The sequence below is a fragment of the Chiloscyllium punctatum genome, chromosome 6, assembly GCF_047496795.1.
Source record: "Chiloscyllium punctatum isolate Juve2018m chromosome 6, sChiPun1.3, whole genome shotgun sequence".
In the NCBI taxonomy this organism is placed as follows: domain Eukaryota; kingdom Metazoa; phylum Chordata; class Chondrichthyes; order Orectolobiformes; family Hemiscylliidae; genus Chiloscyllium; species Chiloscyllium punctatum.
In genome coordinates, this window is record NC_092744.1 from 65,176,295 (window position 1) to 65,193,597 (window position 17,303).

Here is a 17,303-nt window from a genome sequence, read left to right on the forward strand (position 1 = left end):
TTGAATTCCCTCACTGACCTCCCGAGAGAAATCCCCAAAACCTTTTATCTGCACATCATTGAACACTAAGTCTTGAGCACCAATCTTCACACAGTCTTTAATAATGTGAGATAAAGGTTTTTTTGGTGGAGGCTCAACAGTTGGTGTTGACACCTTTGGCAATGGAAACTACAGAGAACCCGAGCAGTTCCCAGTGTTAGCTATAGTATCATAGGCGCGTGATTTTTGTTTTATTATTCATTCGTGGGATGTGGGTATTGCTGGGCTAGCATTTATTAGCCATTGCTAGTTGCCCTTGAGAAGGATGATAGGGTACTGCCTGAAATCCATCTATTTCTCTTAGAAAAAGTGGTGCCATTTTTAACTCCAATTTATGATGAGAATTTTGGCATGAATGTGAAGAAGGGTTAGCTGGGGAGAAGCAAACTGGCAGAATGATTCATCTTATACACAGTATTAGACACAACACCACCTTTCGTCAGTATCATGATACCATTCACTTGTAAGCTCAGCACATCACTTCCTTAAAACCTATCGAGCCGGGCTGAACTCCTAGTGTGCAGTGATTGCAGAAAGAAGAAAAATCAAAGTTTCTAGACTTTACAATGAATGGCAACCATGGGACTCAGAGATTTATGTTTATGCTAGTTGTGTGAATTAGAGATGCTGCATTAAAAATGTGGGAGTGCCCCAAGGGCAATCTTTATTTCAGAAGAAAAATAATTTATCATAGATTGTTGCAATTCCAGTTCCCAGGGACCCCAAGGGTGTAATACGAAGAGACATCCCCATTCTTAATTTGACTCATGAAAGAAAGATAAACTTAAGAATGCCAATAACCAAAAGAATAATATCATATGCACAGAAAGGAGTTAACAACTATAGTCCTGGAGATGTTGATTAGATATAGCGACATCCACATTAAATATTATCTTACTACCGAGTCAACAAGTCAGAATACTTATGCATTGTAACCATTATGACTTCCAACAACGCAGTCTCAACATTAAATTTAGAGATTGCATTGATAGATCTAATATTCAAGCTGTAATTAATATTAAATTGAAGCCTTATGTTTTATTTATAGCTGTAATTTCAACCAAAATCTGATTGGGCTTTATGATGTATACAGCTGAAGTTTTGATTTTTCTGCATTGGGTGGAATTAGCTTTCTCTCAGCATCAATAATAACTTGTATTTTATATAGCACTTTCAAGGTAATAAAGCATCACAATACTAAGGGGGATCATTATCAGCCATAATTTATATCAATCCATAAAAGGAATTATTAGGATACATGGTCAAAAGGGGGTGCAGGGGAGTAGAAAGATATGTTGCCATGTGGCTAAGGTCCAATCAAGTAAGATGGGTGCAGTTTTTAAAATTTTGGTAATGGGTTGGAGGCATCACTGGTTGGACAGCATTTATTGCCCAACATCTGTCGTCTGTAAGTGGTGGTGAGCTGCTTTTGTAAAATGCTGCAGTCCATGTGGTGGACACCACAGTGTTGCTAAGATGGGAGCTCCAGGACTTTGACCCAGTGACTGTCAATAATTAGTGATATAACTCCCAAGACAGTTGTAGCTAGAAGCAGTTCATGTGTAATACAAGCACTAGCAAGGAAAGACTGGGTAGTTTTCTTTTTCCCCCATTTGTTCATAGGATAAAGTTGTCATTGACCGGACCAGCATTTATTGCCAGCAGTTAGGGGTCAACCATATTTCTGTAGATCTGGAGTCAAATGTCAGCCATACCAGGAAAGAACAGCAGATTCATTTCCTAAATAATATTTATGAACCAGATTACCTTTTACATCAATCGACAAAGGTTACATAGTTGCCATTATCGTAGCATTTTTCTCCCCCCCCCACCCCCACCTCAGGTTTTTATTGAATTCAAATTTCACTAGTTGCCACAATGCAATTGAACTTATTTCGCCAGGACACTGGCCTGGGGCTCTAGATTATTAATCCAGTGACATTACTACAAGTTCAGCACCTCCTCAAAGTTAGGCTGCTTCTGAGCTGTAAACACTTGGTAGCTGGCCTTCTTTTATTGAGTTTAACCCTTATATTAGGATTGATCTTTCAAGGGATTAATTAATAGTTGAATACACGATTGCCAACAGCTACATCGTACTGGCATTTCAAATTGTGGCTTGCCAACACATGAATGATAATTTACTTAGCATGTTGAATTTGAGAAATACCAATAAACAGGTTTAGAATTGACTAGACAGGATCATCTTCAGAAACAGTGGGGATGTTACAAACCAATTTAGCAGAAAAATAAAAGAGGACAAATGTACAGTATATCTATACATTGTAACAGAAATGCTAGTTCTGTTTTCATACTAATTCAGACTGTTGCCTGCATGTAAAATTTCAAAAATGCATACTGTATCTTTAAATTAACAACACTTTTATAGATTTCACCTCTACTGGAATCTGAGTTTATAGAAAGCAAGCAAAAACAGTGGAAGAGTCAATTTCATTCCCAGCTTTATTTTTATTAAAACAATTTGTGATTAGGAACCCTGGGGATAAAATTCAAATTCACAGAGGGCACAAAACAGGAGCAGTACATCTGCTGCCGTCTGTACTCTCTGCTCCAGTTCCTTTTCCAATCACTTCACTGATTTGTATCGTTACTAATGTTGAGTTCTAGCCCCTCTGATTCAGAAAGCATGACTTTTCATTTCATTTTCACTATGTGCATTTTTAAAGATCTCACAGACGTTCATGATAATTAACCCACAAATATGGCATACTTGTACCCTGTACATAATTATAGCTCACTGTTAAGGATACAGGTTTAACTGTGACAACCAAGTGGTGCAAATGTGCCACCTGTCAGCACTTCTGTGGCACATGGCCAACAGCATGGATTTAATACAATGGTAGTGACAATTTGCAATTCATAAAAGGAGGCATGATCACTCTACCATCTGAGCTGCATTGGTTTTATTAATATTTTACATATTTCTGGGACAAGCCTATTACAAATTTTCTATTCTGTCCAAAAGAATCTGATCATTTAAACTTCTTTACATGGTCAGTAAAAAAATATGTATAATATTCATTCTCATGACAGCTAATGGTATCTTTGTGTGAAAACTACTCTTGAAAGGCACCACAAGCTCAGTTACATACCTAGGACAGGGACTGATGAGATAAAATCAATTATTGATACTAATACTCAGTAATGGTGAGATCATGACTATCTCTACTGAGTAGCTTGGTCAATACTTCTGAGGCTATTACAAATTAGCTATATAGTGAGACTAGAGTCACAGACAGATATGGCAAGCTACATTCTCTAAAAGATATGAGGGAATAATGGGTAATTATATAAATCTGGCAACATTCCTGGTTTTATTTTACATGATGCTAACCTATAAAAACAGATTTGTCTAAGTCACAAATGAATAATCACTAGTTACTAATAACCACTCATTACCATCTTCTATATAAGTATAGGACACTGTCAAGTGGCACGACTAGAGAAGACCTATCTTGGGATGTCAGCAACACTGGCAAAACTCAGCATTTCGTGCCCAATCCCAGGAGTCCCAAAGAAGTTATTGGTGAGTTACTTTGTTGAACAGCAATAGTGCACATGGTGCAGATGCATCCTCAGTACTGTCAAGGAGTGGTTTCCAGGTTTGATCCACTGACAGCGAAGGATATAGTTCCATCTCAAGTTGGTGTATAGCTGGAAGAGGAATTTGTAGGTGATGGCGTTCCCTGCAAGATTCTGGAACTGGTTCAAGACCAAATTGATGGCCTGAACGTGAACCTCATGTAAAAATCCCAACTTCAGTGAGTTTAGTCAGGCTCAAATAAACCACTGTCTGCAGATTCACAGAATTTCCCCTAATTCTGAACTAGTTAACAACTTCCCTCAGAAGAAACACTGGAACAGGCATGCTGATTCAAGATAGAAACAGTGATACATTTAAACAGGATTGTGAAGAGACCTTCAATCTACATCCAAAATGTGCTAACCCTGAATTGAGAAAGACTAATACCTAATGCGCAGGAAAACAGCAGAATAATGGTAAGCTCATCAGTGCTGATACCCATCATTCTGACAAAGACATAGCAGGAATCAGAAGGAATGTAACTGGTCACCTTTCGTCTACTCAACAGCTGTCCAAGTAAATTTGCTTTTCATTCTGTTTTCACGCACTCATATTCATTACAAAATAGGTCATTATTGTCAACTGAATCTCCTTTGAATGAAAAAAGGTAATTTCAATACTTCATTTTATCTTATGGTCATTTTAAGTTGAAATGTAACACAGCCCCACTTAAAGTTGCAAGAAAACTGACCTGTTTGATGAAGATGATCTCTAGCAAGTTCAAACATTCGCATGTGCATATTTGTGATAGGGTTGAAGGAGCCGCAGGCAATCAATGCAACTGGAATACGGTTAATCATTTTAGCACAGTGTTGGTGTCTGACGCCAAAATTAAAGCTTAAAGGAAGGAAGAAATATAATTGAGCTGGTCAGAACCATGGACAAATATTTCTGAGATACATATAGAATCGTACTTGGACATGGAATGATATACAAAAGAAGAAGTGGGAATTTAATAGACTCGGGCCAAGGAAGTAAACACCATATCTAGTGAGAAAACGTAACAAAGAAAATTGTATTAGTACACAGTATGACCCAAACAGTGGAGATAGTTGTTATGGCTGTGAGGGTAATGAGTGTTTTTGAATTCTAAAGGAATCAAAGCCTGTATTTACAACTCCAGAGCTCAAGCAGTTCACTGGCTAACGCATTAGTGTAAATTTTGTGACTTATTTCAACCCAGTAATCCAATAGTTTGTCATGCATGTGTGACAGTGCTGCTTTCTACTTCACTTTGCACAGTGTGTCATGCATCTGAATTCTCTCTGAACATCAAAGCACTTCCTCCCACCCTCATCTGAGAACATGACACTCAACAGCTTCATTTTGAGATGCATGTAAGTGAACCATGCTCAAAATCAAACTTAAAATCTCTGCCTCTCATTGCTCAAACAACAGAATTAACAGCACTCCCCATGAATAAAGGAAAAACGAATCCAAAACTCTCAAGAAGAGTAGCATTTTCTCAAGTTTCAATAAATGTAGACCTTGAAATTATGCTGTTGAAAAGCATTCAAAACATTTAATGGTTTCATCAAAAAGCTCCCTCTGTTATCTGAACAAATGTCAAATCAGTTTAAAATAAATGGGCTTGTTAAAATAGTGCAACAATGAATTTCAAACCAGTATGTGTTATCATCCTACAGGATTCTGTGAAAGCCCTATTTTTCTTCTAACCATTATTTATGTCTGATACTATAATAATACCAGATTGAAGCCAGAAATTACTGAACTAGACAGCTCATTTGCTGCAGTGTAGAACTGCATTCTAAGTGAAGGAGTCAAGACAACATCCCAGCTAAAATGCTGAAAATCTGCGCTCCAGAATTAGCTGTGACCTACTGAGCTGTGCTCGTAAAGCTACACAAAGCATCTACCCAATAATGGGGAAAATTACTTAGATTTGGCTGTCCACAAGGCTGTTACTACTCCAGCAGTCTATTCTCAAAGATCAGCAGAGTGAAGGAAGGTATCATTGACAATACCATCAAACAGTAATTGCTCATCGATAATGGACTCATTGATGCTCAGTTCAGGTTCTAACATGATTACAGCTTCCATGCAAACATGGAAAAAAATGTAGCCATACTCCATAAGTGCGGTAGGAGTGACTGCGTTGACATGAAGGGAGCATTAGATTAGGTGTGACAAAGATGTGTTAACAAGACAGAAGTCAATGGGAATCGGGGGAAACTCTCCAATGACTGGAATCATAGCTAGCACATTGGAAGATATGTGGGTGTCAGAGGTCAATCATATCAGTCCCAGGTCCTCACTTCATGAATCTGTCAGGCCCAACCTCTCGGTTGCTTCATCAATTATCTTCTCTCGACTAGCGCATGAGGAAGGCTTATGCTGGTCAGTCTAGAACAAGAAAAATGGGAGGCTTGAATGGAGCTGAGACATTGGAACATTTCTGTACCATACATTGGAGGCCAGTTAGCACAGTTGGTGGGTTCATTTCCCACACCAGTTGAGGTTAGCATGAAGGTCATGCTTTCTCCACCCCACTGGGGGCATGATGACCCTCAAATTAAACCACCACCAGTGGTTTGCAAAACCACCAGGGGCTCTCTTTAACAAGAGAGCAACCCTGTTACTATAGTGACTTTATTCTGTTTAATGCTATCCAATGAAATGTAATCCTTTTTCAAAAGGTTAAAAGTGTGAATTCCTGCAGGTAATTGTACAGCGCTCAGTAACATTTGCAACTCCTCACCTACTGTAGCAGTTCATGCCTACATGCAGCAAGAGTTGTGCAAAATTCAGCCTTGAGCTGGCAAGTTCAAGCACTAACGTAAAATATTGCGTATACCGGAAATCTGAAATACAAATGTTATGCAAACATGATTCAACACCACGCAATGAGCACCTCCAACAAAAAAAATTAAATCATCTCCCAATAATATGCCATCAAAACCTCCACTATAAAACATGCTGAGGGTTACTGCTGATCAGAAACTGATCTGGACCAGCACCTCTTGGGAAGCAGTGGTAATTAGATTAGATTATCTACAGTGTAGAAACAGGCCCTTCAGCCCAACTAGTCCACAATGACCCTCCGAAGAGTAACCCACCCGGACTCATTTCCCTCTGACTAATGCACCTAACACTATGGGCAATTTAGCATAACCAACACACCTAACCTGCACATCTTTGGACTGTGGGAGGAAACCAAAGTACCCAGAGGAAACACACGCAGACACAGGGAGAATTTGCAAACTCCACACAGACAGTCACCCGAGGCAGGATTCGAACCCAGGTTCCTGGTGCTGTGAGGCAGCAGTGCTAACCACTGAGCCATCGTACTGCCCTAATGTCCCTATCTCTGAGCCAGGAAGCCCAGGTTCAAGTCCAATCTGCTCCAGAGGTGGGTCATAATATTCCTGAACAGGTTCATTCGGAAATAAAATCTATAAATACTTTTGTTACAACAGCAAGTGAGGCATGTGGAATTCTGTGGGGGGAACCAACTCATATCCAAACTCCCCAAAACCTGTGCAGCATCTAGAAAGCACAAGTCTAAACTGTGATGAAATACTCACCACTTTCCTGAATGAGTGCAGCAACGTCAACACTCAAAACTCAATGTCTTCTCAAACAAAGCAGCTTGTTCAGCACACCATTCATCATTCACTCTTTCCACCGCCAACATAGAGTGGCAGTAGCCTGTACCATCCACAGCTCACCACAACTTCTCTGACTGCCCCTTTCAAACCCACAATCACTGCCACATTAAGGCAACAGATACATGGAAACACCGCCACCTGCAGGCCCTATGCTCCAAGACACATATCACTGTCTCTTCATTCTTGTTGAATCAAAATTTTGGAAATCCTTTTCTAACATCATCATAGGGGTGCCTCAACATGGTCATCTGTGGTCTCTCGAACGAAGGTGACTCTTTTCTACTCTCAGGGTGAGTCTGTAGGTGGCCGTACAGACCGATGAAGCTTCCGCTGGCACCATTACACATGGGGCAGAAAGTGGCCATGGGAAAGGGAGGGTGGGATGTTGGTGTGGCAGTGTGCTCTTTATGCTGTTTTTTGCTTGGCTTCTGCTTTTTATACCAATCCCAAGCTGCTTGGCACATTCCCAGATGCTTCTCCTTCATTTTGGGCGGTCTTGGGCCAGCGATCCCCAGGTGTCTGTGAGAATGCTGCACTTTGCCATTGAGGCCTTGAAGGTATCCCTGAAGCACATCCTCGGTCCACCTGGGTCTTACCTGCCATTTCAAAGCTGGGAGTAGAGCACCAGCTTGGGGAGTCTTATGGTCAGTGCTATGATGCTGGCGATGTTGGCCTGGTTGAGGGCGCTGATGTCGGTGATTTGTTTTCCCCAGAAGATTCACAGGATTGTGCGCAGACAGTTTTGGTGGTACTGCTCCAGCACCTTGAGGTGACTGCTGTAGACAGTCCATGTCTCAGAGCCATACAGGAGGGCGAGAACCACCACAGCTCTGTAAACCATGATCCTGGTGTCAGATCTGATGATGTTGGCCTTGAATATCTTTTTCCTCAGGCTATTCATCAATAGCTGTTGACAGGACACTTCCAAGATATTGGAAGTAGTCAACGTTCTCTAAGGCCTCCCTGTGGACTTTGATCATCTGGGGTTCGCTCCACAATGCTGGGCGAGGTTGATTGAGGATTTTCATCTTGTGGATGTTCAGGGCAAGACTCACGCTTTCATATGCCTCTGTAAAGGTGCTGATGATGGTCTGAAATTCATCTTCTGAGTTTGCAAGCATCATCGGAGTACTGAAGCTTGATGACACTGGTTGGGGTGACTCTGTTTTGGCTTGAAAGCAGCAGAGGTTGAATAATTTCCCTCAGGTTTTGTAAATTAGGTCCACTCCAGCAGGGAGCTCGTCAGCAATGAGGTGAAGCATTGCAGCCAGGTATATCGAGAGCAAGGCTTGGGCAATGACACTGCCCTGCTTGACACCAGTCCGAATGGGGTATGGGTCAGTGGTGTCACGATCATCTGTCATTACCACAACTTCCAAGTCATTGTGGACCAGGTGAATGACGGTGACATAACTTCATGGTGCAACCAAAGCAGTAAAGGACGCTCTATAACGCTTCCCGATTGATGGCGTCAAAGGCCTTTGTAAGGTCGAAGGTAGCCACGTACCGGGAAAGGTTCTTTTCTCTGCATTTCTCATGCAGTGGTCACGCAGTGAAAATCACGTCTGTTATGCCCCTCTGCGATTCCAGGAGGAGTTCCTCAGCCGCAGAGAGGAGATGGTTGAGGAGGACCTGGGTGATGAGTTTTCCCAACTGTTGACAGCAGGGAGACTCCCCTGTAGTTACCACAGTCGGACTTGTTCCCTTTTTTGAAACTGCTCACACTGACATCTCAAAGCTCTCCTGGGTAGCTCCCTTTCTTCCAGATAAGGCAGGTAAAGGCGTGTAGCTGCACTGGGAGCTCTGTGCCTCCGCACTTCAATGTCTCAGCGGGGTTACCATCTGCTCCAGTAGCCTTGTTGTTCTTGAGCTGGCAGATGGTCATCTCTCCTTTGTGTGGGGCTGGGCATTGCTGAGCCTGTGCCACACAGCATGCTGTGGGATTCAGTCAAGAATCCTCAGATTGATGACAGAACCCAGGTTGAGGAAGTCTCAGAAGGGCTCCCCCCAGGGTTGTTTGTTGGCTTCTTTGTCTTTGACAAGAGTCGCTCTGTCCTTGACCAGCAGGGAGACGGGGCTTTGCGTCTTGGGTGTGTAAATGGACTTGACAGCACGGAAGAAACTCTGCACATCATGGCTGTCAGCCATTCTTTGGGCCTCCAGTACTTTCTCCACCCACCATGTCACAGGTTCATTGTTTGACTTCAGCCTTCAGTCGCCTGGAGGCCTGTCTTTTCTCTTCCGAGTGCGGCTTCTGTTTGACACTCAATAATGCCATACGCTTCCGGTTTAACAGCTCTTGGACCTCCTGACCATTCTTGTCAAACCAGTTTTGGTGCTTCCTGGTTAAGTGACCAGCCAGGTTTTTATAGGCATTGATGATGGTGGTGGCCTTGACTACAGAGCAGAGGCTGTTGGAATCCTGTGACTCAGGAGTTTGTAGAGAGAAGTTGGTTGTATGGGGCTCTCTTTTCTGAGTCTTTAAGTGCCTCAATGTTGAGCTTTTGACAGCACTGCTTCTATTGTCTCCACTGCGACAGAGTTAAATATTTATGTTGATCCTGGCTCAGATCAGAAAATGTTCCGTCTAGCAGTTGTCAGCTCCTATCACAGCATGGGTGATTTTAATGTCTTTCTGATCTCTCGCTCTGACAATTGACATGGTCTCTCTTGGCGGAGCAGGTAACGGCTGTCTGCTGGTGTTTTTTTTAAGTCGCGGTATAGTCCAGTTATTGTTTTTTTAACGGCTAAAATTTCAAGTTTTTTTTAAGTGCCTAGCGGACCCGAAGCTGGTGTCACGTTAGCTTACCTGGGAAGGTTTTTCTCTTATAAAAGCGCGCAGGCAAGGAACCCGAGGCACTATAGGGGTAGAGCCTCCCACCCACCCTCCTCCTCTAACCTAATAATAAGACCCATTGTGACAAGCAGGTAAGTGTTGCATTTTGCTTGTTTGTTTCTTTAGATCTAGTTTTTATAGTTTCTCTTTTAGAGGGATGGCAGCGAAGGCAGTGCAATGTTCCTCTTGCAACATGTATGAGGTGAGGGAAGCCATTAGCGTCCCTCCTGATTACACTTGCAAGAAGTGCACCCATCTCCAGCTCCTCCAAGACCGTGTTAGGGAACTGGAGCTGGAGTTGGATGAACTGCGGATCATTCGGGAGGCAGAGGTGGTCATAGATCAGAGCTTTAGGGAAGTAGTTACTCCGAAAGTTATAGAGAGATGGGTGACAGTGAGGGGGAGTGGGAGGAAGCAGCCAGTGCAGGGACCCCCTGCGGTCATTCCCCTCAAGAACAAGTATACCGTTTTGGATACTTGTGGGGGGATGACTTACCAGGGGTAAGCAACGAGGCATCTGGCACAGAGCCTGTCCCCGTTGCTCAGAAGGGAAGGGTGGAGAAAGGTAGAGCGATAGTTATTGGGGACTCAATAGTGAGGGGCACAGATAGGCAGTTTTGCGGGGACGACAGAGACTCACGTTTGGTATGTTGCCTCCCAGGTGCAAGGGTACGTGATGTCTCTGATCGTGTTTTCCGGGTCCTCAAGGGGGAGGGGGAGCAGCCCCAGATCGTGGTCCACGTTGGCACCAACGACATAGGTAGGAAGAGGGGTGAGGATGTTAGACAGGCTTTCAGGGAGCTAGGTTGGAAGCTCAGAGCTAGAACGAACAGAGTCGTTGTCTCTGGTTTGTTACCCGTGCCACGTGATAGAGAGTCGAGGAATAGGGAGAGAGAAGAGTTAAATGCGTGGCTACAGGGATGGTGCAGGAGGGAGGGATTCCGGTTTCTGGACAACTGGGGTTCTTTCTGGGGAAGGTGGGATCTCTATAAACAGGATGGTCTACACCTGAACCTGAGGGGCACCAGTATCCTTGGGGGGAGGTTTTCTAGTGCTCTTTGGGAGGGTTTAAACTAACTCTGCAGGGGCATGGGAACCTGGAGTATAGCTTTAGGGTACAGGACCTTGAGTGTAGGGAGGTTAGGAACATAGCATCGATCTCGAAGGAGGGTGCCTGTAAACAGGAAGGTGGCTTGAAGTGTGTATACTTCAATGCCAGAAGTATAAGAAATAAGGTAGGTGAGCTTGCAGCGTGGGGACTTCGATGTCGTGGCCATTACAGAGACGTGGGTAGAACAGGGACAGGAATGGCTGTTGCAGGTTCCAGGGTTTAAATGTTTTAGTAGGGTCAGAGATGGGGGTAAAGAGGGGGAGGTGTGGCATTGCTTGTCAAGGATAGTATTACAGCAGTAGAAAGGGTGATGGAGGAAGACGTGCCATCTGAGGTAGTGTGGGCGGAGGTTAGAAATAGGAAAGGCGAGGTCACCCTGTTAGGAGTTTTCTACAGGCCTCCTATGGGGGACTTTAACTTCCCAGATATTGACTGGGAAAGCTATAGCTCGAGTTCGTTAGATGGGTCGGTGTTTGTCCAATGTGTGCAGGAGGGTTTCCTGACACAATATGTAGACAGGCCAACAAGAGGTGAGGCTATACTGGATTTGGTTCTAGGTAATGAACCAGGCCAGGTGTTAGACTTGGAGGTAGGTGAGCACTTCGGGGGCAGTGACCACAGCTCGGTGACTTTTACTCTAGTGATGGAGAGGGATAAGTGTGCACTGCAGGGCAACAGTTATAGCTGGGGGGAGGGAAATTATGATGCGGTGAGGCATGACTTAGGATGCGTGGATTGGAAAAATAGGCTTCAAGGGAAGAACACAAATGATATGTGGAGATTGTTCAAGGAACAGCTAATGGGTATCCTTGATAAGTATGTACCAGTCAGGCAGGGAGTAAAGGGGCTTGTGAGGGAGCCGTGGTTTAATAAGGAATTGGAATCCCTTGTGAAAGAGAAGAGGGCGGCCTATGTTAAGATGAGGCGTGAAGGTTCAGTTGGGGCGATTGAGAGTTATAAGGTAGCCAGGAAGGATCTAAAGAGAGAGCTAAGAGCAGCGAGAAGGGGACATGAAAAGTCCTTAGTTGGTAGGATTAGGGAAGACCCAAAGGCTTTCTATAGGTATGTCAGGAATAAAAGGATGACTAGGGTAGGTATCGGTCCAGTCAAGGATAGTAGTGGGAAGTTGTGTGTGGAGGCAGAGGAGATTGGTGAGACACTAAATCAATACTTTTCGTCAGTATTTCACTCAGGAACAGGACACTGTTGCTGATGTGAATATTGAGTCACAAGGGATTAGAATGGATGGCGTTGAGTTACGAAGGGAAGAGGTCTGGGGAGTACTGGAAAGGATGAAAATAGATAAGTCCCCTGGGCCTGATGGCATTTATCCTAGGATCCTCTGGGAAGCTAGGGAGGAGATAGCGGAGCCATTGGCCTTGATTTTTATGTCGTCGTTGTCTACAGGAATAGTGCCAGAAGACTGGAGGATAGCGAATGTGGTCCCCTTGTTCAAGAAGGGGAGCAGGGATAGCCCGAGTAACTATAGGCCAGTGAGTCTCACTTCTGTTGTGGGCAAAGTCTTAGAGAGAATTGTGAGGGATAGGATTTATGAACATCTGGATAAGAATAATGTGATCAAGGATAGTCATCATGGTTTTGTGAAGGGCAGGTCGTGCCTCACAAACCTTATTGAATTCTTTGAGAAGGTGACCAAGGACGTGGACGAGGGTAAAGCAGTAGATGTGGTGTATATGGATTTTAGCAAGGCGTTCGATAAGGTATCCCATTGCAGGCTAATGCAAAAACTACAGAGGTATGGCATTGAGGGTGCATTAGAAGTTTGGATTAGGAATTGGCTGGTTGGAAGGAGACAGAGGGTAGTAGTTGACGGTATAGGTTCATCTTGGAGCGCAGTTACTAGCGGTGTTCCACAAGGATCTGTTTTGAGACCATTGCTGTTTGTCATTTTTATAAATGACCTGGAGGAGGGGCTTGAAGGCTGGGTGAGCAAGTTTGCGGATGACACGAAAGTCGGTGGAGTTGTGGACAGCGAAGAAGGATGTGGCAGGTTAAAGCGCGATATAGATAAGTTGCAGAGCTGGGCAGTAAGGTGGCAAATGGAATTCAATGTAGCTCAGTGTGAAGTCATTCACTTTGGTAGGAGTAACAAGAAGATGGATTACTGGGCTAATGGTAGACTACTTGGTAGTGTGGATGAGCAGAGGGATCTTGGTGTCCATGTACACAGATCTTTGAAAGTTGCCACCCAGGTAAATAGTGCTGTGAAGAAGGCATATGGTGTACTGGGCTTTATTGGTAGAGGAATTGAGTTCCGGAGTCCTGAGGTCATGTTGCAGTTGTAAAAGACTCTGGTGCGGCCTCATCTGGAGTATTGTGTACAGTTCTGGTCGCCATACTATAGGAAGGATGTGGAGGCACTGGAACAGGTGCAGAGGAGGTTTACCAGGATGTTGCCTGGTATGGGAGGAAGACCGTATGAGGAAAGGCTGAGGCACTTGGGGCTTTTCTCATTGGAGAAAAGAAGGTTTAGGGGAGATTTGATAGAGGTGTACAAGATGATTAGGGGTTTAGATAGGGTTGACAGTGAGAACCTTTTTCCGCGTATGGAGTCAGCTATTACTAGGGGACACAGCTTTAAATTAAGGGGCGGTAGGTATAGGACAGATGTTAGGGGTAGATTTTTTACTCAGCGGGTTGTGAGTTCATGGAATGCCCTGCCAGTAGCAGTGGTGGACTCTCCCTCTTTATGGTCATTTAAGCGGGCATTGGACAAGCATATGGAGGTTATTGGGCTAGTGTAGGTTAGATAAGCTTTGGTCGGCGCAACATCGAGGGCCGAAGGGCCTGTACTGCACTGTATTTTTCTATGTTCTATTTTTCTATGTTCTATGGTCAAAGAGGTGCTTGTGTTTGGAGCGTTGCTGCTGCCATTTTCTGTTCTATTTGTCCCTTTGGCGGAACAGTGTGTTGATGATGAGGAGGCTGTTTGCTGTATGTTTGCTGCATTTGGCCAGGAGTAGAATGCCGTTGGGAGTTTTGTTTCCCTACTCCCTCTTTCCTGATTAGATCATCCCAAAGGTCTGCACTTTTGCCAACTCTAGCATTGAGGTCACTGAGGACGATTAGTTTGTCCGCTGAAGGGGCCCAAGAGAGGGAGATTGGTCAAGGCTGCAGTTGTGTACCTACTGTGCAATGGACTGCAGGGGTTCAAGAGGAGACTTGCCATCATCTTCTAAAGGGCAATTTGGGATGGGCAATAAATGCCTTTGCCAGCAATGTGCACATGCCATGAACAAAGAAGAAAAGTTGCAAGTCTATTCCTAGGAAAAGGAATACACTTCATGGGTGGCACAGTGGTTAGCACCAGAGACCCAGGTTCAATTTCCGCCTCAGGCAATTGTCTGTGTGGAGTTTGCAAATTCTCCCCGTGCCTGCATGGGTTTCCTCTGGGTGCTCTGGTTTCCTCCCACAGTCCAAAAATGTGCAGGTTAGGTGAATTGGCCATGCTAAATTGCCTGTAGTGTTAGGTGAAGGAGTAAATGTAGGGGAATGGGCCTGGGTGGGTTGCTGTTCAGAGGGTTGGCGTGAACTTGTTGGGCCGAAGGGCCTGTTTCCACACTATAAGTAATCTAAATCTATAGTAATCTAAAAAAAGTACATACAAATCTCTCCTAACTGGGTGCCTTCAGTAACAAAGAGAGTGATTATGGAACCAACCAGGTTATTCTTCAGCTAGATTCTTGTTGGCAGCACTCATTAATGAAAGGAAAAAATTGAGGGTTTCTGTCTTATTCCAAAGATTGGTTGCATAACCTGCAGTGGGGTTTAATGAATGCAATATTGCACCAAAGTTCTACTGGCATCATTTAGGGTGGACATTAAAAATCCCAGCAGACTATTTGTACAAGAGCGTGTGTCTCCGTCGACATCATTCCTTCTGTCAAATATAGATGAAATAGTCAATTTAATTTCTGCAAAGCTGGCTGCTTGTGTTTATGCTTAACAGGTACTGCAAATATATTTAGTTGAAAGTAAAAAGCTACCAGATAAGCATGTATATTTGTCTTTTTGCTTTTTAAATCTAATTTCTAGTAATTTATGTAGTTTGTGCATGCAATCCGTCTCCCACTAAAGTACATGATATGGGTTTTCTTTAAAAAATATATTTTTACCTCTTTCCAATTTTGTTTCTCTCCTATTTTGGAGGGATAATAAGTAAACTAAAAGCAATTTAAAAGGTTAATGAACATTAATCATGGTCTCAAGGAGGCTGTTATAAAATCAGGAAGGAAGGCATGTTTGCCTTTTTGTAAGTGTCCCTCACCAGCACTGCTGTTTGCCTCCTTAATCCTGAGGCTTTCCCTCTCTTACTGTGAACTGCTTTAGCTGAAAGGTAGCTCGTTCTTCCGGGCCTAAACTGCTCCAATTTCGACAATAGGACTTTTTGCACCAACTTAAGTACAACTTTTACATTTCGGCAACACCGTCTCAACCTGGCTTCCGGCTGATTCCCACCCAAAACAAATGCAGCAACACGTCTAGATTTGCTTCCTTTTTCACGCTGTGGTATTCGGTCTGCAGAGGGTGCCTCCAGTTGTACACAGTGAAGGTTCCCGTCTTTACACAGCTCCCTTACCCATCAGAGGGGAAGCTCCCGTGCATGGGACACTGAGAGACCATTCTGTTGTGAGACATTAAGGGGCAGCTAGAGAGAGAGGGGGTGGGGGAACAAACAGGAATCAGATACACTCACCTTAGTCTCAAGTCTATTCCTTTCCCTCGCCCTCTGCTGGCTGATTCTCCAGGGTTGCTCAGAACGGAATAAGAGGAGGGACTAAACAGTCAAAAAGTCACAACGACAGCTACCTGCACAACAAGACCAACTCACAGCCTATTCTCACACCAGCCCAGCTACTTGTTCAGTTACAGAACCGCGGATGCTGGAAATCGGGAACACACACACACAGCGGGGAAGAACCTCGGCAAGTCTAGCAGTATTTATAAAGACAGAGAGAGAGGGAAAGAAATGTTAATTCACTTTCTCTCTCCGCAAAGGTTAAATTACACGGGGTTGGTGGGTGGGGGGGTCTTCAATCGAACAAATGAGTTATTACTGGTGAGTGGGAAGAAATGGGAAAAGTTAATTAATGCAGGGTTGTGGTATGTGAGTGAGGAGTTGGTGGGTGAAGGGGTGTGTGAGTGAGGAGTGGGTGGGTGAGGGGGTGTGTGTGAACGAGGAGTGGGTGGGTTGTGAGTGACGGGTTGGTGGGTGAAGGGGTGTGTGAGTGAGTGAGGAGTGGGTGGGTGAGAGGGTGTGTGATTGAGGAGTGGGTGGGTTGTGAGTGAGGGGTTGGTAGGTGAAGGGGTGTTTGAGTGAGTGAGGAGTCGGTGGGTGGGTGAGGGTGTGTGTGTGTGTGATTTAGGAGTGGGTGGGTTGTGAGTGAGGGGTTGGTAGGTGAAGGGGTGTTTGAGTGAGTGAGGAGTCGGTGGGTGGGTGGGTGAGGGTGTGTGTGTGTGAATGAGGAGTGGATGGGTTGTGAGTGAGGGGTTGAAGTGAAGGGGTGTGTGAGTAAGTGAGGAGTAGATGGGTGAGGGGGGTTTGTGATTGAGGAGTGGGTGGGTGTGTGAGAGGAGTGGTTGGGGTTTTGAGTGAGTGTGGGGGGATGTGAGTGAGGGGTGGGGTGGGGTGGGGAGGAGAGGGAATGTGAACAAAGTTGGGGTGTTTAATGAAGTGTTGAGGATGGGCTGGACAGCGGAGTGAATGGGATTGAGGGGCTGAGTGACAGGTGAGGGGATGAGGCTGAGTAAGTGGGAGGGGATGGGGTTAGTGAGGGGAAGGGGACAAGGGAGGGGACTAGGGCTGAGTAAAGGGGTAGGGGACGGGAGTGAGGTGGAGGGGGTGCATCTCTCCTTACTTGTTCTGTTAGCAATCCCTCAATTTGTATTACTTTGATGACTGAGCTACATCACACCTCCCCACACAGCAAGCATAGTGTATGGGCATCAACTGAACAGCCAAGTCTCAAAATCTAAGGGGACCCAACACAGTTAGTCAACCCTGCAGCAACATTTATTATAATAGCTGCCAGTGTACTCCAAAATGCAGCATTGAAGTGCAGA

General features: G+C 44.5%; 1 protein-coding gene across 2 annotated transcripts in view; it reads right to left on the minus strand.

Annotated features, from left to right (window-relative positions):
• nmnat3 (nicotinamide nucleotide adenylyltransferase 3) overlaps positions 1-16,058 on the minus strand; it is a 60,246-nt gene extending 44,188 nt beyond the window's left edge. The window contains exons 1-2 of one of the 2 annotated variants that reach the window (XM_072572814.1): positions 15,937-16,058; positions 4,335-4,480 (exon numbers count right to left, since the gene is read on the minus strand). In XM_072572814.1, the coding sequence (XP_072428915.1) occupies positions 4,335-4,443 (109 nt within the window). In that variant the 5' untranslated portion in view covers positions 4,444-4,480; positions 15,937-16,058. Of the gene's footprint in view, positions 1-4,334; positions 4,481-6,362; positions 6,473-15,936 lie in introns of those variants that run through there. The other variant, XM_072572813.1, reaches the window with a different exon arrangement.
• Between the last annotated feature and the right edge of the window lie 1,245 nt (positions 16,059-17,303).